This window comes from Plectrocnemia conspersa, unplaced genomic scaffold (genome assembly GCF_051122295.1).
Source record: "Plectrocnemia conspersa isolate PC_06_02 unplaced genomic scaffold, ASM5112229v1 ptg000014l, whole genome shotgun sequence".
Taxonomy (NCBI): domain Eukaryota; kingdom Metazoa; phylum Arthropoda; class Insecta; order Trichoptera; family Polycentropodidae; genus Plectrocnemia; species Plectrocnemia conspersa.
The window spans coordinates 20554310-20577584 of record NW_028277178.1 but is presented as its reverse complement, the minus strand read 5'-3'; the positions used below and the strand labels follow the sequence as shown (position 1 = coordinate 20577584).

At 32.0% G+C, this 23275-nt stretch overlaps 1 protein-coding gene across 1 annotated transcript; it reads left to right on the top strand.

The window, feature by feature from the left end:
- Window positions 1–2583: 2583 nt before the first annotated feature.
- On the top strand, window positions 2584–14245 carry LOC148226488 (uncharacterized). The gene is made up of 2 exons (XM_088204199.1): window positions 2584–2720; window positions 12603–14245. Exons 1-2 carry the CDS (start codon window positions 2684–2686, stop codon window positions 13526–13528), a joined length of 963 nt encoding a protein of 320 aa, XP_088060325.1. The 5' UTR covers window positions 2584–2683; the 3' UTR covers window positions 13529–14245.
- Window positions 14246–23275: the final 9030 nt, after the last annotated feature.

The window sequence follows — 23275 nt, the reverse complement described above, 5'->3', positions numbered from 1 at the left end:
AGCAGACACTCTGTGAATAAAATACATTGTACAGTATAAACACACACGCCTTATTTACACAATATATAAACAATACTCGATATTGTACATAAGGTAAATATTTCATAATAATTACCTCTGAAGCATAATGAGCCTCGTTCGAGTAAACAATTGGTTAAAATAAAGACATTTAATCATATAAAATGCTTATCCATGTCGAACTATGAACAAAAAAGAGTTTCTAAGAATTGAACCATATCAAAAATAGAGTTGAAGATAATACTATATTATAGATGCGGGCCCGCATCTATGTATTACATAAATGCGCATCTAATTCACTAACAATTCTAATATAAATAAATCGGCAATAGTTCACAAATGTCCGATTGGAAACAATTTTTATAAGCTATATAGTAATGATTCTAGAATATTAAAAATGTATGCAACGAAACGGGTTTGTGAAAATTGAGAATTGAGTCAAATTAGTATTTTATTCATATATCTGTGCATTAAAATGTAATTTCTATATTCACAATAAGTAGACTTTATATTGTTATAAACCTAAATTTAAAGTATAGCGCATATAATTAATCATACAACTATGATGGAATTAATGCAATATATTGTTAAATAAATATTACTGTTTAAATATATATTCTAACTTATTCAATATCTTCTATGCATTTCATCATGCAAAATCTAAGTTAAAAGATTCTTGAAATATATTCACTGTTTTACAGAAATCAATATTTACGGTAAAGATATATTTTGCAGAAATAAAAAATATTGGCAAATAATTCAATGCCTATTATATGTATAAATAATTGTTTTACAGGATACTTCGAATGATGAAATATGCGTGAAAAATTATCAGAAGCTATTTTTTAAGATAAGCAATACTATATAAGTACGTTTTTAGTAACGTTTTGACTCCGAACGTTGCACTGTAATGTTCGGTCGGTATTATCTGCCACTGCTCACAACCATTTTTTTCGGTTCATCTACGTACACTTTTTCTGTCAGAATTGCAAACAAAATAGTGGAGAATATTTTGACATTTGCAGTGGTATAATCAGTGACAACGGAGTTTTTATGATTACTCGTAATTTTGTCAATGTGTGAGTTTTATAGCATAACTGATATCATAATAGTGAAAGCAAAGTGGCATTATTAAGTAATTTTACCCCTAAAATGGGGTTACAATATATGTATTATAAAGTTAAATTATGATTTATTAATATTGTCTATGATTGTGGATACGAATTTTAATTATAAAAATCACTTATTTTGCTCTTTGAAAAACTAATGTTAATGTGGGATTCTGTGGTTATCGTGGGATACGAACCCCTACGCCACTGGCCAATCATACCAGTATAATTATAAATTCATACGTCTTATGGTCATTTTTAGCAACTTGTTCTTTAGGGGTGTGATTTAACAGAGATTTATTTTAAGATATATGTGCATTTAAATAAATACTTTGTTCCATAAAAATAATTGCTTGCGCATTACATGTAAGGTAAACCTTCAGAAAAGGATTCGTTGCAGTGTTATTCGTAAGGTGTTCACTGTTCTGATCAATACTCGATACCTACGTATAATACTTGAGTATTTTTACTATTTCGCTTATTAACCAAAAGCAAAGCCAAGATATCGAGATTTGAAGAAAAAATAAGGGATAGGGAGAATTAAATTGTAAATTCTCCAAAAGTTAAATTTTTTTTTTCAAAAATTTATATTTTGATTTTTATTGACGTAGTGTAGCGAGTAAATTATTATTAATACCCGAAACCAAATTGTGTGATTTAAATAGTCGTTTAGCGACAAATTATACAACAATATCTTAAAATAAAACTTGCGCTTAATCTGGCCGATCAGCAAGAAAATTTAAGATTTTATATTACATGTATTTTTGTTTCACATACAAACATTTCTGCCATGTAAATACGCGGAGTTTAGTTGGAGAACCTTAAAAAATATTTAAATAAATATTTTACTAGTATGGATAATATGAACATTAATAAATCTAGTCAGTGTTAGAGTTAAGGGTCGAAGATTTTAAACCGAAAACTAGAATCGATATATTTAATAAATATATTTATTAATTGTCGGTAGTATTACTATTTAACTAATACCATACGTATAAGTAATCTATTTATGGAAGCAAATTTCATATTACCCTTTATCAATATTATATAAAATCTGAATTTTGTTTTAAAATTCCCGTTTTTGCATCTTAAAGTGTCTCGCCTAAAAAATATAGCCTGAAGAGAGGTTTGTGTTTGTTTATGATAATAAAAAAATCGATTTGTGAATTTCGTTTTCATGTGTAAACATTATTTTATTTTAAATATTCGGTCGTTTTTTGTGTGTTATCAAATGAAAATGTTATTTGTACTAACTTTGACAACTGGCGACTCGCCGTAGATATGGCCGACGTCCTCGCTGTTATCGCCAATTAATTAACGCACAATTAAAGTCGGGGCGCACGCGGAAGCGCGGCGTTGCGGTGTCGCGGGGTGGGATCTGTTTTCGCTCGTGGAGGGGTGCAGTGCGGACGGGGGGCGGGGGGCGGGCGCCGGGTGCAGCGCCGCCCCGCGTGTTGTGGCAGGTCCGGACCGCTCGCGAACGCCGCTCTGCCGTTCAGTCGCTGTTCGGCACTCGGCCGGGCGACATGTGTTCACCGACTCAGCTGCGCTAGTCCATGGCGCTTTCGTTGCAACCGACCGGACAAGGACGCGGTGAGTCCCGATGCATTTCCTCGTTTTCCCCTTTTTCCACTTTCCGCTATTCTCGCGTTCCGCCGCCGCGCCGCCTACCGGCGATTTTTAACAACTTTTTAGTTTGTTTATTTTGTATTATCGCGCACGTCAATTCGAATTTAATTAATTAATGCCCGCCGCGAAATTGCATTACGACCAAAAATAGTGACACACGAAACAAAATGTCGGAAGCCAAATATGGAAACCTAATCCAATTTACTGTTTGTATCAAACTGAAATTTTGCTTAGGTTTCCTAACCCACTTTATGTATATTTTAATCTAACCGTCGAAGCGCCAAAAAATAGGAAGCCATAATTAAACCGATTGTGAATTATAGCAATTAGATTAAAACGCCCGTGGATTCGTATGTGTGTGTGAGCGTTATTTTATTTATATTGCACTATCAGTGTGTATTTTGCTTATAATGCACTATCAGTGTGTTTGTGTTATTTATTAGTTCGTGAACATGTGCTCTATATTATAATAATTCAAACAAATATTATTAATATTACAGATTAAAACTATCTAAAAAGTCAGTAATTAAGTTGTGCATCAATCATAACCACATTTCTTGTTATTGTTTATTAATCTTTTTATTTGTTTTTATCCTTAACTGTATTAAGAATATTTACTTCACAGTTAATTATTGACATATTTTATTACCAAACATACATTTTTTAAGAGTAAAATTAGTTAAATAAAACTCAGTAATGTACACATTTATTTATATATCAATTAAATTTCATAGAAATGTATATGATTTTTTAAATTTTTAATAAACATATATTTATAATAAACGGTCAGTAATTAATTTATTTATTTAAAGTGATATACGATTTTTTAGTATCTAAATATTTAAAATCATATTACTATTAAAATTTTTGTAAAAATAACAATCTGTCAAAATTCAATAGACCGTTGAAATTAAAAGTACAAACTATTTATTAAAACAACTAACCGTTTAATTAATTATCTGACCAAAATCGAACAATGTTATATTGATTTTTCATTTACATTATTAATTTAGTTAATTTAATTTTTTTTTTTAAAAATCCACTGATGAATTATTAATTAATTAAAATTTAATTACAATCACTTTAATATAAAAATACATTTAAATGATAAATACATATTTCTACTTTTACGACATGAAATAAATGATTAAATGCTAATAATTAATTACTCAGTGATTTACAAAACTATTATTTATATGAATTAAAAAAATAAAAATCTTACAAATTTACAATTTCTCTCTACTAAATTTCGGTTAAATCCCATTTTTTAATTTGTCAACGTTGGTTTTTTCATGAATAATCAATATTTTTAAGCAATTCGCAAATTTATAATGGAATAACATTTTATTAGATTTTTTTACACAAATGTCTAAATATATGTTATTTTATTATAAACAGTATAAGAAGCATTGGTTATATTCTGGCGAAAATTTTACATATACTATAACCTAATATTTATGCATATAATTATATTTAATAAAAATATGTTTAAAAATATACATTTTTAACAATTTATTCAAAAATTATTTGAGAAAAAATTTTTCTGACGAAATTATTAGTAACAAATTAGCAAACATATGTATAGTGTTATATTTATTCATATGCACTGAATACTATTATATTAACCGAATGACATTATCTTAAAATTTTACAAACCCTTTTTGATTCGATATTTAGCAATTTTTATATTTTATATTTTAATTTGAAAGCTGTATTTTTATGAAATTGTTAATAGTATTGGTAAATGTAAATGATTAAAAAAACAACTGTTTTCAACAATTTATTCTCGAATAGTTTTTAAAACACTTTTTACATTCTGATGAAATTATTAGTAATAAATGTGCAAATATATGCATAGTATTATATTTATTCATATGCACTGAATAATATATTATCCTAATGATTCTATATTTAGCAATTTATTCAAAAATAATTTAAAAACCACTATATTTTTATGAAATTGTAAATGTGTAAATTACCCTAAATTAATAAAATAAACAGTTTTTAACCATTTTTCAAAAATAGTATTTAAACCACTATTTGCATTCTAACGATTTTTAACAGTAATATGTGTTCATAAGTATAGTATTATATTTAATTAATAACATTATCATACATCATAAAAAGAACTACATGATTTTGACCAATTTATGCAATAATAGGTTTTAAAGTATTAACTTAATTAAATTCAATTAGTGACATCATATCTTATATAATTTTTTAACTAATTATAAAAAAATATATATCTAATATATCTTAAAAAACGAAATTGTTAGTATGTTATTTAAACATAATAATTTATAATGTATATTATGTTTTTCATAAACAATTAATCATATTTAACTAAGACGATTTTAGAAACCTTACAAAAATGATAAAAATATATTGCTGAATGTAATTGTTTGTATGATATTTACATACATATGTATATTTTTAATTTATTCATATGTATTTTATGTCTGCCGTTGCGTAAATACTAGCAAATAAAAGTTTTTATAAATAATTTAAATATAACTATTTAAATTAAAAAAAAACTTTCAAGTAGTATTTGCGCAACGGCAGACATACAATTTTTTAGCACACAGATGATATACAGAATATTAAAAAATAATCCAGTTTAACAACAAACACTAAATCTCTTTATAATCGTGTGCGAGAGATGAGCATAAAAATTATACAAAAATAAAGAATTGATTCACAGAAATGAATTTAAATTACTATTTTATCTATGTTAAAAAGTAGTCATTTACACGAGAAAGCTGATCCGGAGGACTGTAACCCTATTGTTTATTGCCGATAATTAAAAAGACCGCATCCGCCGAGACACTTTCCGCGAAGTTCACGCCCGACAGAGCGTGCCTCGTATTTTCCCGACTGGAAAATTTCGAGTCCCCGCCGGCACTGTGCCACCCCTAGCCACTGGAGTGGGGGTAGGTATGAGAAGGGCGGTGCGTGAAGGGGGCAGCTCGGAAATTATCGCGTTTTTCAATTACGCACTCGTTTTCTTATTAAATTTATAATTATTCCCGAATTTAATTAAGGGCCTCTCAATTAATAAGCGCGAGAGCGGCCCAGTTGTTTGGATGGATTTCGCATTAATTAAAACGTAGTTTGTTTTAAATTTAATATCGCCCCACGCCCGGGGCGGAGGCCTCTTTTCCGCCTCCTCCCCACGCACATACGCACCTCCCGCCCGCGACCCGGGGCGAAATTAAAATTTGAGGAAAATTTCGAAGTGGCCGACGTAATGGGATTCGGCCGATGCCCACGCACATTCGCACTCCTTTTTGAGTTTTATTTTCTGTAGACAGGGCCGGTTCAATGCGTTTCAAATTGTTAATAATAATTAAATAGAGAATTATCATGACGGTGTAATAGGCCGCGCAGCGAATTTTTTTCTGAGGAACTGCTTCGTTTAAATAATTAATTTAGTTCTCAACTGTCCTAGAACTAATTCGATTTCGATTAGAATATTTTTGCCTATAATTAAACCTTAAACCTTGAGAAATTGCAATAACTACATATTTTTAATTTTAGATAGTTGATGATTACAGAGTGTTAAATGCTAATATTTTGATCTCGATAAGAGCTAATGATGTGGAAATATTTACATTTGTCAATAGCAATGAGCGAATTTGTTAAACTTCAGTTAGTTTTCAATTTTATATATATATTGACCAGTGTCTTTTAATTACTATCATATCTGTTAGATTAGTAATTATTATTAAATAAAATTCCGATAGATCATTACAAATTATTTTCTACTACATTTGTTTAATCTTACGGATGAATCTTGAAAATAAAATCGATTTAGGCCGTGTGAGTGACATACATATATTAATTAAAAGCTCTAATAGTTTTATATAATTAATAACATTTACAAATATTGATTTTAGTTTGGTGTCTTACTTCTTAGTAGTTGTTAATTGTGCTAACCGTCATAATGCATTGGACTAATGCCTGTCATGTTAAAACAGAAGATGTACAATAAGTAAATAAAAATAATTTTCTGATTCGAAAAATAATGTATTTTTAGAAATAATAAATTCTTTAATATCGTTTTTTATATCCGTTTTTGTATAATATTTTTTTTTACCTAAAAGCTGTAGGGATATCAATAAATGATAGTCGTTTAGAGCAATGTCTTAAGAATACAGTGGGTGAGAAAGGAGTTCCCAAGAAAATCCATTCATTTTTTTGTCATCTCTTAGTCTTGATGTGAAATTTATCTTCTTTTATTTATAATGGAATGTCTTTTTTATGGTCTGAGCCGTATTAAAACGAATTAGCTGAGCGCCCTATACTTCATTTCATTTAACAGAGTCACTTCGTCGCTTATCTCATATTCCACAACGTTATTTCATTGGTCCACTTGTACCGATCAAAGTTGTCATATACGTTCCAACTACTTCATTGTTATTCCGACACTCGCAGCGCACGGACGTCAATTTTGGGAGCTTATAACTTTCACTATTTCAACATAAAAAAATATAGTAACATTACTAATTTCTCTAAGCTTGTTTAAAATATATAAAAGAGTAATGATAAGTATATCGAACGTATATCCGCATCTTATACTTTAAAGCAAATTGGTGGGGCATACATCTAATCATCTCTTTTTCAGTTATGAATAATGACGAAATGGATAGACCTCAAAGTGACTCTATTAAAAGAAACGGAGTATATGTGTCTGTAGTAGTTGTCTGTCAATAATCCAATAACTCATAATTAATTATGTCCTTCATACCCCACCGAATGCATGACATTATCTTATTGGGGTGTACTCCTGTTCTTTGGGTTGGAATTGAGGGTTGATTGGCATCTATACGTCGCTTGTTAAAGTAAAAGATCCACTTATCATCTTCAGTAACAATTCGACTTGAATCATTAATTATTGGCATATTAAGATTCACTGCGCACCAAGGTTTTCTTCGGGACAATTTATGATATACCCATATTCTGCAATTTAACACATTTCCTAATTATTTGAGTCTGTGAACTGATGTAGGCGTCACGTTAAGCTTTTGTACTAGCTTCTGTATCGTTAATCTCGGACATGCTTCGATGGCAGCCCTAATATCCTCACTAACAACCCACTTTTTTCAATGTCAAAATTCCCAGATCGAAATTTTTAGAACCACATAAATTTAATGGCATTCGTGTCCATTGCGTTACAGATGTTCATTATTATTACTGCTGAGGCTATTTTATCTCCACTGCCATTGCTGATTTGGAGTTGAAAATATCGATAAAAAAATATCCCGTTACTAAATAGCATTATTGATATGACTATTTACAAACACCGAAAGAATAGTGAAATTATTGTTAATTTATAAAAAGTTATACATTTTTGCCCGCAAAAATTAATGGAACAACAATAACAATAATTTTCGAGGAATAAAATATGTTTTGGCTTGTTGGTATTGCTAATTTTTGAGGTGCCCACATAAAACGAAAAATTGGATCAAATTGAAAGCTCTTGAAGACTTGAAGGCAAGTAAAGATATATATTATTTTCAATGTTTGCATATTTGTCAAACGTATGAGGGTCACCTTAACCCATTAGTATATATTCATACAAGAATCATATTGGAAAAGTCATACTTATCAGACTCCATCATAACCACTCATCCCACCTCAACGTTGTCGAGATCAACCCTCTGCCCCACCATCGCGACACCTAAACTCACATTCATGCATAATGCGCAGACGAAAAGATAGAGAAGAAAAATAAGGTAGAGAAAGAGCGGCGGCATAACCGTAAAGGCTTAAAAATAACTCTCCGCGGGAAAAACTGCTCGATGCTCTTTTATATAAGCACTAAAATATTCATAATTTACTTTCTCTACACGAAAGCCATTAGTGTATGTCCTTTCCAAGTCGTTAACCACCTGGGCTCATTCCGCTCCAGGTTATGGCGGCACAAAGCCCCCGTCTCGGAAAAATAATAATGATAATAATAATAATAACGGGGCATAATTTAGTGCGTTTTTATATTATACACTTTGAACGGGGAGAGAGCGGCTCGGGCGCGGGCGGGTGTGGGGCAGAGCTTTTCCCCTCGCTAAGTAGAAAGTTTTGAAGGCTTCGGCGGTGTGAGTTTTTTTCTTCTCTTCTCTCTTTTCCCGTCGGCCATTTTAACCGAGTCCCTAATATTGATGAATAGCCCCCCGTCTTGGGCGCGAGGGCTGATCCGCGCGCAAACACCGCCAATGATTGATAAGGCGGCGCCTACTTTCTAATTGAAAGCTTCCAATCGACGGACCGTTGCGGAAACTTTGGCGACCGAGGAAAATTCACGGATAGAACGTGTGTGCAAGAAATGTAGGCGGCGGCACGACGGGCACACCTGTTGAGCGCGAGTATAGCGTGTATGAGGGAAATTCCCGGAAAATGCTACGATTCTAAACGTTCACGTTTAGACGTACTATATTTGCGAATAAAGAATGCGGTCGTTTTACTACGGCTCCTTGATAACATATCTCTCTGTCTGACAAGACATGTTTTTGACACACTCTTTGTGTGGTTGGGAATAAACATGTACGCAGTTAAATCCTAAATAATTCATATAATACAATAATCACTAATTCCCAGACAATCTGGTGTTATTACAATGCATACTCATTGGTGTCGATTTTTACTCTGTTAACGCACCGGGCGTATGTCTTCAAGTTAAAAATATATATATTCACAATAAATATATATATCACTTGGGCAGTTTAAAAATTTTACTTTGTCAGTTTACAATTGTGAATCTGAAGTAAAGGTACGCGCAAGCACTTTTAGAAATATACTCGTATAGACATCTGTCGGCAGCGTTGCGTAGCAATATTTTTTTCCATTATAATTTTGAATTATATTACCCACTATAGAAAAATAATTTCATTTGATTTTTCTATTCTAAAATATAACAAAAATATTCACGAAATACTAATGCTATATTATTTTATTAATTATGCATTTGTACCTATTCATACTTCCCGATAGAATTCCAACAAGAATGGCAATTCTAATAAGATTCGCAAAATATCAGGCGAGCGTTATATTCTAAAAATATCCCGCCGCTCGTTACGCCGCTAAATATATAATATAGTAGAAAGAACAAAAATTCGGGCAGAAAAGCGAAAGGAGCATCAACAGCAAAGGATATGTCCGCAAGGATGTGCGCGTGTGCGGGCGGCCAGCGGAGGACTCCCTTCTCCATATCAATTAGCGGCTTAATCCGATTTCGTCCGACAAAAGGTTCGATCACCATCGAAATCCTCCCGAGCTGCACAAAAGGAATTCATTTTAATGAATTAAATTTCTCGAGTCCTCCAGCGGAGGAGGGTGGAGATAAGGAGGAGGCGGCGAGGCCGTCTTCCTTTTCTTTAAGTTCGTTTCTCTCGCTTTTTATGCGTACTCTTCGGTACATAATTTTTATGTGTGTAGGTACTTCAAATTAAAATTTCTCGATAAAACAACTCGAAAGGTTTCTCGCAGGATCTTGTACGGTTTTATGCGATGTGTAATGTAAGATCGCACAAACTTTATCGTTAAAATTATCGCGCGAGTCTGATTTTCTATTTGTATTATAAATTTGGTTGTAGCATATTTTTTGTAGTGTTATATAATCGTTTATTTGTAAATTGTGCATTTTGAAACCATGATCTACTTTCATATTTTTGTTAACTGAAGAATTCCTACGATTTGTTAGCGAAAAACTGATCCAAATAGCAGGGACGTCATTTGGGAAGAAAAATTTCCCCAAATGACGTCAAAAAAATCCACGTCAAAAGCAATAAAATCGTGCCGACGCAGTGAAAACGTTCATATTACGATTTTAAATAAGTGAGAATCAAATGACGCACCATGAATTTTGACCAATGCGACACGATTTTATTGCTTTTGACGCGAATTTTTGCCTTCTGAAGAAGTGATTTTTGCGCCCGCCTATTGAGCAAAATTCGGTTTAAATACACTTTGACCAAGACTCTCATATCAGAAGTCTGTTGTAATATCGGTAAGGATCATATTTTTAAAACATAGTATAATACCGAAGTGTAGATATACTATGGAGTAATATACAAAATGCGACGTCAGTCTGTACTTCTTCTTCCGATTACTTTCCCCTGAGAGATGAGTTGGCTTAGTTTTTTAACATTCGTTAGCAAGTTGGGTTTTGTTAATTCGCGTAAGTTAGGCTTAGGTTTGAACAGCAAATGGACGTTTCGCAACTGTCATATTGAGTTTCATACAATTTATGACAGCATATAATTACACTAGCGCCTATTAGATAAATTATATTTTTGCTGGTAGAAATATAAATCTACTGGTGAAAATGTATTTGCATTTCACTAGTGAAAGTGTAACTTCACTGAAAAATACACATTAACTATAAAATTTATACATCGTCTAATGATAAATATGTAAATGTATATATTACTACGTATGGAAATGTTGAAATCATATAATTTTACAAGCGCCTACCAAATAAATTATAGTTTCACTGGTGAGAATATATTACTATATGATTTCAATATTTATATAATATTTATAGTTTCACTGGTAAAAATAATTTGGAATAGATTCAATACTGTTTTTTATATTTTCTTTTAGTTATAGCCAGAGAATTTCTGGTTTAAAATCGGAGACGCCATTTCAGCTTTTTTCAGAGGATGGGGACTTAATATTTCGGTTTCATTAAGATTACATTGACATTATGAGAGGTATCGCCGTACATATATGGTAGTCGATCTTTCACTGTTTTGATGTACCCCAGATAGTTATATATTTACTTATATAACTGAAAAAATAATAATTAAAAAACATTTTAATTAAAAAAAAATATTATATTTTTTTTAAATTTGATGTAATAAGTAAATTATTTCTATAGAAATAATACCAATAAATTAAAGAATACGAAATAAATTAACATAACAAAAAATATTTTATATTAATTTTATAAAAAATATTGAGAGTTTTTGAATTGATCACAAAAGCCGAATAATGTATGAAAAATAGGTAAAATAAATTATCGAAATTAAATAATAGAAAAGTTTTAATTTTTTTTATTAAAACATACTAATACAAAAAAGTAGTACAACTAATACAAAATCAAAGCAATAAAATGTTGAGAATCGTTATTTTTTTTACTATAAATGTGATATAAAATAATAATAAATAAATAACAACAGAAATAATTATGGAAAAATACGTAAAATTAACTCGCTCCCAGGTTTATACTAACAAATTAACAAATGTGTATAAATTAACTCACTACTCAAAGGGTTACACGACATGCATTTTTACTTACCAAATTCAAGGGGGGGGGGGAAATGCGCACATCTGCCCCACCCCCAAATGACGTCCCTGGCAAATCGTTCTAACAGAAGTTCAAAGTTCTAAAAAATGATACTCTAAAATCCCGGACTAAAACATCTCCATAGAAATGTTTGATTTGGCATTTCCGTGGTGATACACAGGCTTACCTCCTTCTGCAATTTGCTTCTTTCAATTTGGTCAATTAAGAACAGTACTTAGTGGAATCGTAAAGTTGGTAATGGCACGAAAAACGATGTTTTGCAACTTATTTTAGAGAACGGGACAAATATATGTTACAATAATGTATAGCTTTAGGGTACGCCCGAATCCTTGCGACAGTGACCATTGTTGAATTGCGCGATTACAAAATCGTACATCCTTTGTGGCTGGCTATTCAATGTCGCATCCCCCACTCGAAATCTTACAATATACGCTTTTCTTCTCCCGATTCGCGATTTATAGTAGAAACGCATCCAATCCCTCTAAAACATATATTTGCTTATAGTAGTACATGTGATTTAAATGTTCGTTTTTCGCATACAGGTGTGTGCGTACGACCACTGAGCAGCATGAAGGCGGAAACAGGAGGCGCCGAGGTGGCGTTTCCGTCGTTGGGTCTCCTAGGCGCCCACGCGGCGCTTCTGGGCCTCCCGGGATTGCCGGGTCTGCCTCTCTCCATGTCCGGGATGCCCGGCATACCTCCGGCTTTATACCATCGCGCCCTGCTGGCTTGGCCAAGAGCGCCCGATAGTCCTTCGCCACCGCCCCAGACGGCCATCCACCAGCGCGCCCAAGCGCGCAAGCTCGACAACAACAATCATATAGTCACGGGGATCGACGGGGACGTCGACCTGCTCAAGAAGCCTAAGAAGCGCCGCACCACAATCAAGAAAGAGCCTCCGACGGCTACGAGTCCACCGGCACCCCTCTCGCCGCCCTCCTCTGCGGGGTCTCCGCCGTCTCGCGAACCTCCCCGTGATAAACTATTCACGTGCAAGATCTGCTCGCGCTCTTTCGGATACAAGCACGTGCTACAAAACCACGAAAGGACCCACACAGGAGAGAAGCCCTTCGAATGCGGCGAGTGTCACAAGCGCTTCACCCGCGACCACCACCTCAAGACCCACCTTCGGCTGCACACGGGCGAGAAGCCCTACAGCTGTCCTCATTGCCCGCGCCACTTCGTCCAAGTCGCCAACCTAAGGAGACACCTCAGGGTGCACACGGGCGAGAGGCCCTACCGCTGCGACTTGTGTCAGGCGCGCTTCTCCGACTCCAACCAGCTGAAAGCTCACGTGCTCATCCACAACGGCGAAAAGCCGTTCTACTGTGAACGATGTCGAGGGCGCTTTCGAAGACGCCACCACTTGCTGCACCACAAATGCGGCCAGAGCCCGCCGACCCCCGAAGCTCTGCCCCCCGAACAGACCGAGCCCGAGGACCTCTCCGTCGGTCGTCGCCTATCTTGACTCGAACGCTCTCACTTCGCATTTCAGAAGTTCCTCTAATACCTAGTCTTCGTCGTTTCCGCCGTAACCGATAAAAACAGGAAATTCTAACCGCTTATTTTCTCCGGAATTAAACAATGGCGGATTATTAGGGGCATTGTCGATCTTTTGTCGAGATGACGAGGGGTGGCGCCCGATCGACTTTTCATTGTCGACGTACAACCGAAACCGGCTTTTTAAAGCTTTTGTTTGTTTTGCAGCATGCGACCGATTCGGACTCGCGAATATTACACATAAATCAGGGTGAACCTCTAGTGTTATGATGTATGTAGTCTTGTGTTTCGAGCGCGATAGACTTAGTGAAAAAATCTTCAAGGGTATACACATATTAATATAAAGACAAATTAATATTGATATTTATCTTAATTTGTAATTTTGACGATATGTAGCGTATTTTCAAAATATAAAATATTTTCATAGATAACGTTAATTAGACACTGTTTCGCCATTTTCGGTTATTTTTGCGATTTATTTATTTGTTAAATTTTTAAATATCACGGACCAATATGATTCGATCTCGAAATATATAAATATTAAATAGTTCTTCGTTACTTGTCGATCCTTTCTCAGTCGTAAGGCGAAACTTTAGCTTGAAATTTTCTTTTGGAAAAAAGAGATTCTCGCGTGACCAAAATGTTGTAAATATTATATAAATATCGTAATCAAAAGAAAAAGAAAGATTTTGTTATTATTTTTTGTGATGCGGTCGATTCGCCGCTCTCGGTCTATCTTTGTGCCATTTTCTCTACGGAGCGCACCTGTCCGGGGCGCGATCGTTGTAAAAAGTCTATTTAGTGTTTAATAACTAAAAAAATATGCTGTTTTCTAGTTTTAATTGTTAAATATCTAAAGTCGATACGTGTAGCGGAATATATTGAATGTAACAAAATCGAATGTAAGATGAGTTTGAACGGTGTAGATACGTATATCTGGATTTTTTAAATATGTCTTTTTCCAAAAACTCGCAACATGCCAAATGTTATATTTTCTTGAATAATTTGTACCATATGTTTATTTTTATTTATATAACGACTTACGGTGTTAATAGTTACCTCACATTGCACTATATGTGTGATAATTTATGATTTTTTTAATACGGGTATTAGTTTTTAATTGAATATAGATATATTTATATATATTTATATTTACATTGTAAGTTTAAATATTAAGATCTGATCCTTCGCCAAAAGCAAATATGCAACGAAGATTGCATGAATGATGCCAAAAAACACATAACATCTATATACTAACAACTTTTCAATTATTTATATACATACGTGTAAAATAATTGTTTGATTTTCCAAAGATATGTTAGTTATTAAATGTTAAGTGATGGACGATTATAAATATTGTATAAAGTTTATTCCATTATAAAGTACCTCGGATGACATTTTTAATTTATTACGTAATTTACAGCGTATACAAATTATTACATGTATAATTGAAACATATAGTACAAAATAATGTCGATATAAATTCAACGGTATGAATTTAGACGAATTACTATGGCCTATATCTACCTCATACACAATTCAATACTGATTAATTGAGATTATTTTATTTACATATAAATTATATACTCACTTACGTGTATTTTTAAATTTATCCATAAATAATGTACAACTTAGTTCGTAAATTTAATGTGGTTAATTAAAAATGCAAAATGACACAAGACTGATTTTTAAATAGTATCTAAACTTGCATTCGAAAAGTAGTTGGTTATAGTACTGCACGAAATTGTTTTTTTAGTTATTATTATTCCATATTATTTGGAAAAATAAAATCTATTTCTATAATAATAATACGATAATGATATTTTACGTTATATGAATGTTTGTTTTTTATTATCTTTTTGTTTAATAAAACTTTCGCAGCACGGTGTACATGTAAATTTTCCTATGAAGAAATCTGTATAGTTGACGTACTTGAATGTTTAATTTATATAAATATATTAAAAGTTGTGTGTACAGATGTTGAATTTGTTGACGGAGGTTCGTTTCCCGCTGACCAGCGTCGTTTTTATCTGAAATTCAATATGCAGCATCTCACATTATAAAAATTGTATAAATAAAGGTACGTAATGTATGTATGTAATGTTTTTTCTTTATTATTCTTCTTCACTTTTGAAGCGCAGCGGTCGTAAGCGTCCTCCTTGAGATTTAGTTATATTTTTCCTATATAACGAATGTGTATAATATTGTAACGTAAGAGATGTTATTAAATGTGATTTAATGTTCCCGGTTAAATGTGATCTCGGAGAAAATGTATAGTGCAAATTTTGATATTATGTCGAATTGCTGATTGTTTCATGTTTGCACTTAAAATTGTATAAATTACGTATAATATATTTAAATTGAAAAGCATTTTTGTTCCATGGAAAATTGAAATAAAATGTCCAATATATATTATTATATATATATTAAAATGTTCTTTTCTCGAAAAACCGTTTTTTATTTAGAAAGTATCCTTTTGATTAAACATAATATTATATAATCCGGAATTGTAACACAAGGAACTACTTCCAGAACCCGCAACAGAGTCGAATACAGGTAAAATAAATGGCAGTTTTTAATTGGAAATATATTATAGCATTAAAACTAATCCAGTGTTAATTAATTATATACATCATGTACATAATAGTTAAAATAAAGACTTAAGTAATAATATAATTAAATATTTAAGCGTATCGTGGAGGAATACCTAAAATATGAACATTTAATTCGGCATGTGTATAAATATGTACAAATAATATGACATGTACACTCAGTGTACATCACAGTATAATACGCTAGAGATGTATTTCAAATTTGCTATTTTATTGCACGGTTTTCTTCACTCGTCTGAAAATCACTTTTCAGTACTGGTATCGACTTTAAATTTTAATAAAAATATAAGTGAGCCTTAGAATTTTTTTGAAAATAAAGAACATTTTAATGCAATTATGCATTTTAAGCGTTCAGAAAGTGGTTCTGAAGAGAGAAATCCAGACGATCTATAATCGCAACGTGAATAAAGTTAAGGTCATGATTTGACGACTTATGAAATAGGTTGTGCGCTAAACATTTATGAAAGATTGGAAAGCTTAAGAAGCTCGATACTTAGCGAATAAAAAATAAGTAGACCGAATTTATGCTTGTTTTTTATTACTTAAACGCAAGAGAATCACTGGCGTTCAAAGGTAGTTTCAGTACAAAGTTAGTCGAAAAATTATAAACTCATAGAAATTACACATAAAAAAAAGTAATGTGTATATGGTGGGATAAAAAAGTGTCGTACACTGCAAGCTGCTGTCACCAAACAAATTATAGATTCCACTAAGTGCTGCACACAATTGATAGAACTGAAAAAATCAATCGACAGTAAGCGGCCAGAGTATTGCGTTCCACCATGACAATGCTAGACCACACGTTTATATGGAGTATGGAGACGTGTACTTCAATTTTTTAGCGCATCGACCATATAGTACAAACCATGTAACTTTGGATTATATTTGGTTAAGTGCTTTGCAGAACTCTAGAGTAAAATATCAGATTTTAACTTCTGTCAAAATAACTTGAGCAACCAATATTTACCTTAATAATTTACAAATAAATAATAAAAAAAACAAGAATGTACCAACCCAGTACCATATTATATATTGTACATATATGTAGAGATCAAGTGCCCTTTGATTATAACGTACAAGATTTTTCTACGTTCCAAAGTAAAAAAACTGCAATTTTTCCCCTATTATTTAAGTTCTAGATTTTTACAAAAGAATGTACTTTTTTGAAAGTGCATTTGATTAAAGACTTGAAAGAATCTTATTAGGTTACAGCTAACATAATGCATCCTTGCAACGTGAAAAGGAAACTCCTGTACTAAGGAAACAAATTTTGTATTGTACTATTCGCTAATCATATTCTACCCGCTCTTAATAATTGGCCTAAATATTTACTATGTAAATTTAGATATACTATTTAAGATCGATCAGAATTGTAATTATAATATTAATTTCATCTATTAGTGTGCTGGTATATATTTAAAAAAATATACGCACCCATACATCGATAATACACGGTGCAGTACGATTTTTCGTGGCCGTGTCACACAGACACAGAAGAATTTCATTTCTTTCGTCGTGCTACCAAACCCACCACCCTGTGGGGTAAAAAAATAGCACTGCAAGTACCCGTAAGCCGGGGGCTGAATGAAATATAAAAAGCGCGATCAATATTAACTCTTTCTTTGGCCCGTGGTGTTATAAGGGTTGCGAGGGGGCGCTAAGGGGTGGCGCGCTTATGAGGGGACGAGGGGATTCATCGCCAAGACGACGGGGGTATTCTAAGAGCCAAGGGTATGTACTTTTGCTTTTCCTTCCACTCTTTTCTTCTTTTTCTTTTCTTGGTGCTTAAATTCGCGCGGAGGTTTCGCGAAGCCACAGGTGGCCCGTGACCGAACACCTCGCGCCAGCCGCCAATTAAACCCATGTGTGACAAACCTCTTCCCATCTTCGTTCGGTTCGGCATAAGGTCCAACAAGTTGGTTTTGCGACCCACTTTGGAAATTGGATCGGAAAGGCCCCGAGCGAAACTGACCTTTGTCGAGAACGAGACTCTGGGGACTGAGCATACGATTTAACCCTATAAAGATTCAGCCGTGAATTGCATATGTAAAGTTGCGTCCACACATCGAACAAGAATATTAGAACTTGGTTCTATGATAGTTACTATTATAGCGAAATTAAATAGGTAGGAAACTATTTATCGAAGCTGTAATGGTTTAAATAGAAACAAATATCTCCGTATTTCACCCGTTATAATATAATATACATATGTATATTTTAATTCTAATATTTACTCTTTTTTATGGTAGGTAAAGTATTAAATAATTACTGGAACTGATCACAGTAGTTTTGGTAGATATTAAAATTTTGTAAATTTATACCATTAAGAGAGATTATTGTGTGAAAATACAAGTTTCAGATTATAAAGTGAATGCATTAAAACATATTTATTTTTCCAGTTCCTGCCAAAGCCATCCACCTGGGTATCTATTTATTCGTTCTATTTTTTATTTATTTATTTTTAAAAAAAATCATTTGTTTCTTATTAAGTTAGCTAGCACTTTTTTTTTAAATATTCATGTTACCTTATTAATGTTTTTAACTAATGATGGAATTGATGGCAGCCGCTTGTAGTATACCCTTCCAATCACAATAGACGATACTAGCTTCTTTGGGTGCAATCCAGCCTTTGAAATAGTTGGTTGCGAATTACTCATTTTCATTGCGATTAAATAATATTTCACAAGCAGAAATTTGCTTCACCAAACTTGTATCGTTTAATTGATAACACCTTCCCATGATATTGTAAATATCTTGATACAGTAGTGGTAGTAATGTTAAGTATCATGAGACCTCAAATGGCAGTCGATCACGCTACACATTGAATCATATACAGAACATTTTGCGACGAATATTTTCTACATTGCGGAACTCAGAAAAGACTCGCTGTTATTGCGGCCTTGAGACCGATTTTTAACAAAAGTAGCATATTATCAAGAAAACGTAAAATTTGAATATATATAACATACAGTTGTTCCAAACAAAGCAAAAAAATAATGTAAGAACCTTTTTTTCTAACGAAAGCAACTTAACAACCTATATTAAAAATACTGCAGTAATCATATATTTTTTTGAATTTCCAAGCAATCGTTATTTTCATCTTACAAAATATTCAAGAGTAAACGATAAAAAAAATATTATATGAAAAATCGTTTATACACACAAAATTTTTGTTGTGAAAATAAAAAGTATAAAAACTATATATTTTAATTTTAATAACAATTAATAATTAAATGCTTCAAACTAAACCATAATAAATTACTTTAGATAAACATGAAATCAAGCAGTGGTAGACATCTTCAGACGTCTGGCAGAAATGGATTTTATTGACACGATTAACTTGTATATTTAGGCAGAATTTAATTTTGCACCTATTTCGCTTTCTTATATTATACTACATTATTATTTAAAGGCTGAGATATATTCTACAATGAAGCTATATCTAAAAAAATAAAATTGTTTTTTTCACACAGAAACAAACATTTTTTATTTTTTTTTGTATGTTTAATTATTTTTTTTTAAACATAATAATATAATCGAATCTAAAACAGCACTAAAATCTTGTTAACATATTTCTAGTGCCATGTTATTCTTTTGAAGCTTCTTCAATGACAGTTTGCAATCATTATGGTCACTTTTATTTTTAAAACCGCAGCCCGGAACAAGGATTTGCTGCTGCTTTTATTCCAGTAGCTCATTTTTGAGCCACGACGTCCATCTACCAGGTGTGCGTCGTCCTGCGATTTTTTCCCTGACAACTATAATTTCGTAATTTTAATTTATTATGTTATATGTTATGGTAAGCTTTCATCTTTTAACTGTTTTAATAAATTCATTTTCTATGTTTATATTACTATTTAATAATGCCATAACGAGCACAAAACACAGCATTTAGGAAAATTCTAAAACTTTTCTTAAATCTTGATATTCAAATTGAATCATTTCGCACAAAACGATATCATCTCTCTCCAGGCACATTGTTGTAAGGCTACGTGTTAAAATACTTATTTAATTATTCGAATGTAATGAATAATTAATAAGGTGAGCGCCGTGCCGCCCATGGTATGCAGATGGCAGGGTACCCTGATGATGAAAAGAATTATAATTTATTTTTGCTCTCCAAGACGAAGTGCCGGAGAGCTTTTCTCTTCCACCCCCCGTCTCACTCCTTCTATCGCTTTTTCTTTTATTTTCCTCCATTTCCCCGTCTTCAAAGGGAAAAGTGCCGGGGTGGAGAGAGGAAAGGACCCGGAGAGGAGTTTTAACCAATTAATTTTGTTCCTCTATATACAAGAAACTCGCGCATACACGCGCAGAACATTTACAAGTATAAAGCGACCCATACAATCGCGCGAGCACAGTTTGTGTATTTATATCGCACACATCTACATAATCTTGGGCGAAATGGGCGTTGGCCTTTTTTTAACGTATATTTCATTCCCTCTCTCTCTCACTCCGTTTTTTATATTTAATTTATATTTATTTGATCAATTAAAATTTAATTATGATAAAATCTGCCATTTACAAAACGAGAGTCAACACTGGCCGAGGAGAGAGCTCTCCTTTATTATCGCAGCGGCCGCTTGTTTGTTTCGCGTCGCGATATATATATATTTTGCGAAAATATAATAACGGCGGTCATAAATAATAAAATTTTCGGGCATGACCGAGTTCGGGGCATAAGTTTTTGCGCTTAATTATTTTTTTATTATTCAAATTCTCAATTTAGTTGGTGCGCCCAGTGGGCGTTGAAGATTATATTTATTATTATTTTTTTATGCTTTTAAAATTAGGGTAATTAATTAAATTAAAAATATTGTGATTACCAAAATAAAATATTAATTAAAATTAGCAGTTTTATTTTTGTATAATCTTTTATAAAAGAACATCTATTTCCATGATTTCTAATAGGTTCTTATCAGAAAGTAAAAAATATAAGGTCCATTCCATAATTATGTATACTTTAGCTTATGCATGACTTGTCAACTCGATCGGTTGAATGTGCTGCGCTACCTCTGTTTGTATACAGTTTTGTAACGTTTCTCCAGAAATCTACTACCGAGCAATTTTAACCGAAGCTTATGTATGTGCCACTCTATCGCTAAGTATGTTTTTAGGGGGTACAAAGCTTTTAAAAAGGGTCGAGAAATTTTTATAACGAACCTCATCCCAGAAGGTCTACCTTGTCATAAAATTATTAAAATGTGGAAGTTTTGCAAACTGTGCTAGCGAAAGACGATTAGGTTTCAGGATGAATGCAGAACAAAGAGGCATGGATAAAAGTTAAAATGACATACGTTTTTCATGTATGTAGAGCAAATGAACAATCGGTTAAAAATTAGGATTTACTTAGTTGTATTTGAGCCAATTTTTTTAAATATTGTAAATGTTTAAGATTCATCATTACTGTGTTGTGAAAAACTTCTAAATAATTTTAATTGATGAACATAATTAAAGGAAATGCTTTTCAGTACTGCTACGAAATGAGGTAGTCACAAGGTTTCCATGGTTTTCCTCAATCATTGTAACTTATGATCATGTAGGGAAAACGTTGAAATTACTGTGACTCTCCAGTAGTTGGAGTTGAAAGGAGATTATAAACATTAAAATATAAATTCGGTACAGTTTTTCATGAAATTGTATTACAAAATTAAAAATACACGTTACTAGTTTATAACATTTTTTTAAAAATGAAAATTAAAAATGTAGATTAAGACTAACAGTAATAAAAACATGTGATATATTAAGAAAAAATTACAAATACTTTTTACAAAATAAAATATAAAATTCATAAGTAAATTATTTTAATTATTTATTTTAAGGCTATTTATAACTATTTACTTAACTGGAGACCTAGAGTTAATAAAAAAAATTATGCCTCTAAAGCACATGCTTAAACATTTTATGTTTATACTTATGCTTTAGGTAATTTTTTTGCCATTGTACTTTAATTGTTGGTATTAGAAAGTTACTATGAAACTTTTAAAGGTAGTATAGAAACGTGTGTTTTATATTATTTTTATTGTTCTTTTAAACTGATTATATAGTAAAATTTTATTTTATTTTAATTTTAGTTTTATTTATTTTATATCGGCTTAATGGCCGCAAGGGCAGCAAGTCTTTTGGGCTTGAGTTCCACGATATGTTTAGTGAATTTTAGCTAGGATTCCAAATGTAAACGCAAGTATTTAATGCAGTTCGATTTTAAGAGGTGGAGTCAAAGGTTGTCTACGTATTGTAAAAACTATTGCTTCAGTTTTCTCCTGGTATATTTTAATTTTCCAATTAGTAAAACAGTTGTTCAAATTTTGTAATTCTTAATTGCAATTGGTTAAAGACCGTAAGAATTACTTATGACGGTTGTGTCGTTGGTGTACATCGATAATTCAGTAATTTAAAAAATAGGAATATCAATAATATATATCAGTGTTGTGTCAAAATTCTAATAAATAACAAGCTTAATTTGGGTGCAGAATCACATCTAGAAATATTAATAATATTTCGATCTTTGCAGCCCTAGTAAAAAAATAGTTATATAATATATATATATATTTTATTAAAAATGCAAAAACAAATAATTGTTTACTTTTTTTTGGTGCTGAATTACATGTACTAATTCTTCAATTAAATTGTACTTGAAGAATTGTACTTATTTATATAATTTATTGATTAAGACTTCGAGTCAAACTTTGTCAAATGCTTTTTCAATGTCTAATATTAATTCGATATATTTACTTATAGAACGAACATCATACACATATATAAAAAGTACACCACGAGTACACCGATATGGACCAGTACATCTTATATATTTATTAAAATACTTATTTTAAATTATGAGATAACTCAAAAAAATATTTTATTAAATAATAAAATATATTAAAAAGCATATCGCATAAAAAAATATAATTAGTTTTACTGTAACAAATCTAGAAAAATATATATTTAGAATAATTATATTATTTATACGCAATTAAATATTAAATATAATTTATTTTACTCTTAGTATTTAAATAGTAAAAGTTTCTTTAAAACCTTCTATACAATAATAATAAACAAAGAAACGAGTCTCGCGAACAATGTATTTTTATATGAATAAAAAT

Bases quoted from the DNA above. Each gene is read 5' to 3' on its own strand.
- LOC148226488 (XM_088204199.1), top strand. From the start codon at position 2,684: ATGGCGCTTTCGTTGCAACCGACCGGACAAGGACGCG. The intron at 2,721-12,602 runs GTGAGTCCCGAT...TTTCGCATACAG, and splicing joins ACCGACCGGACAAGGACGCG to GTGTGTGCGTACGACCACTG.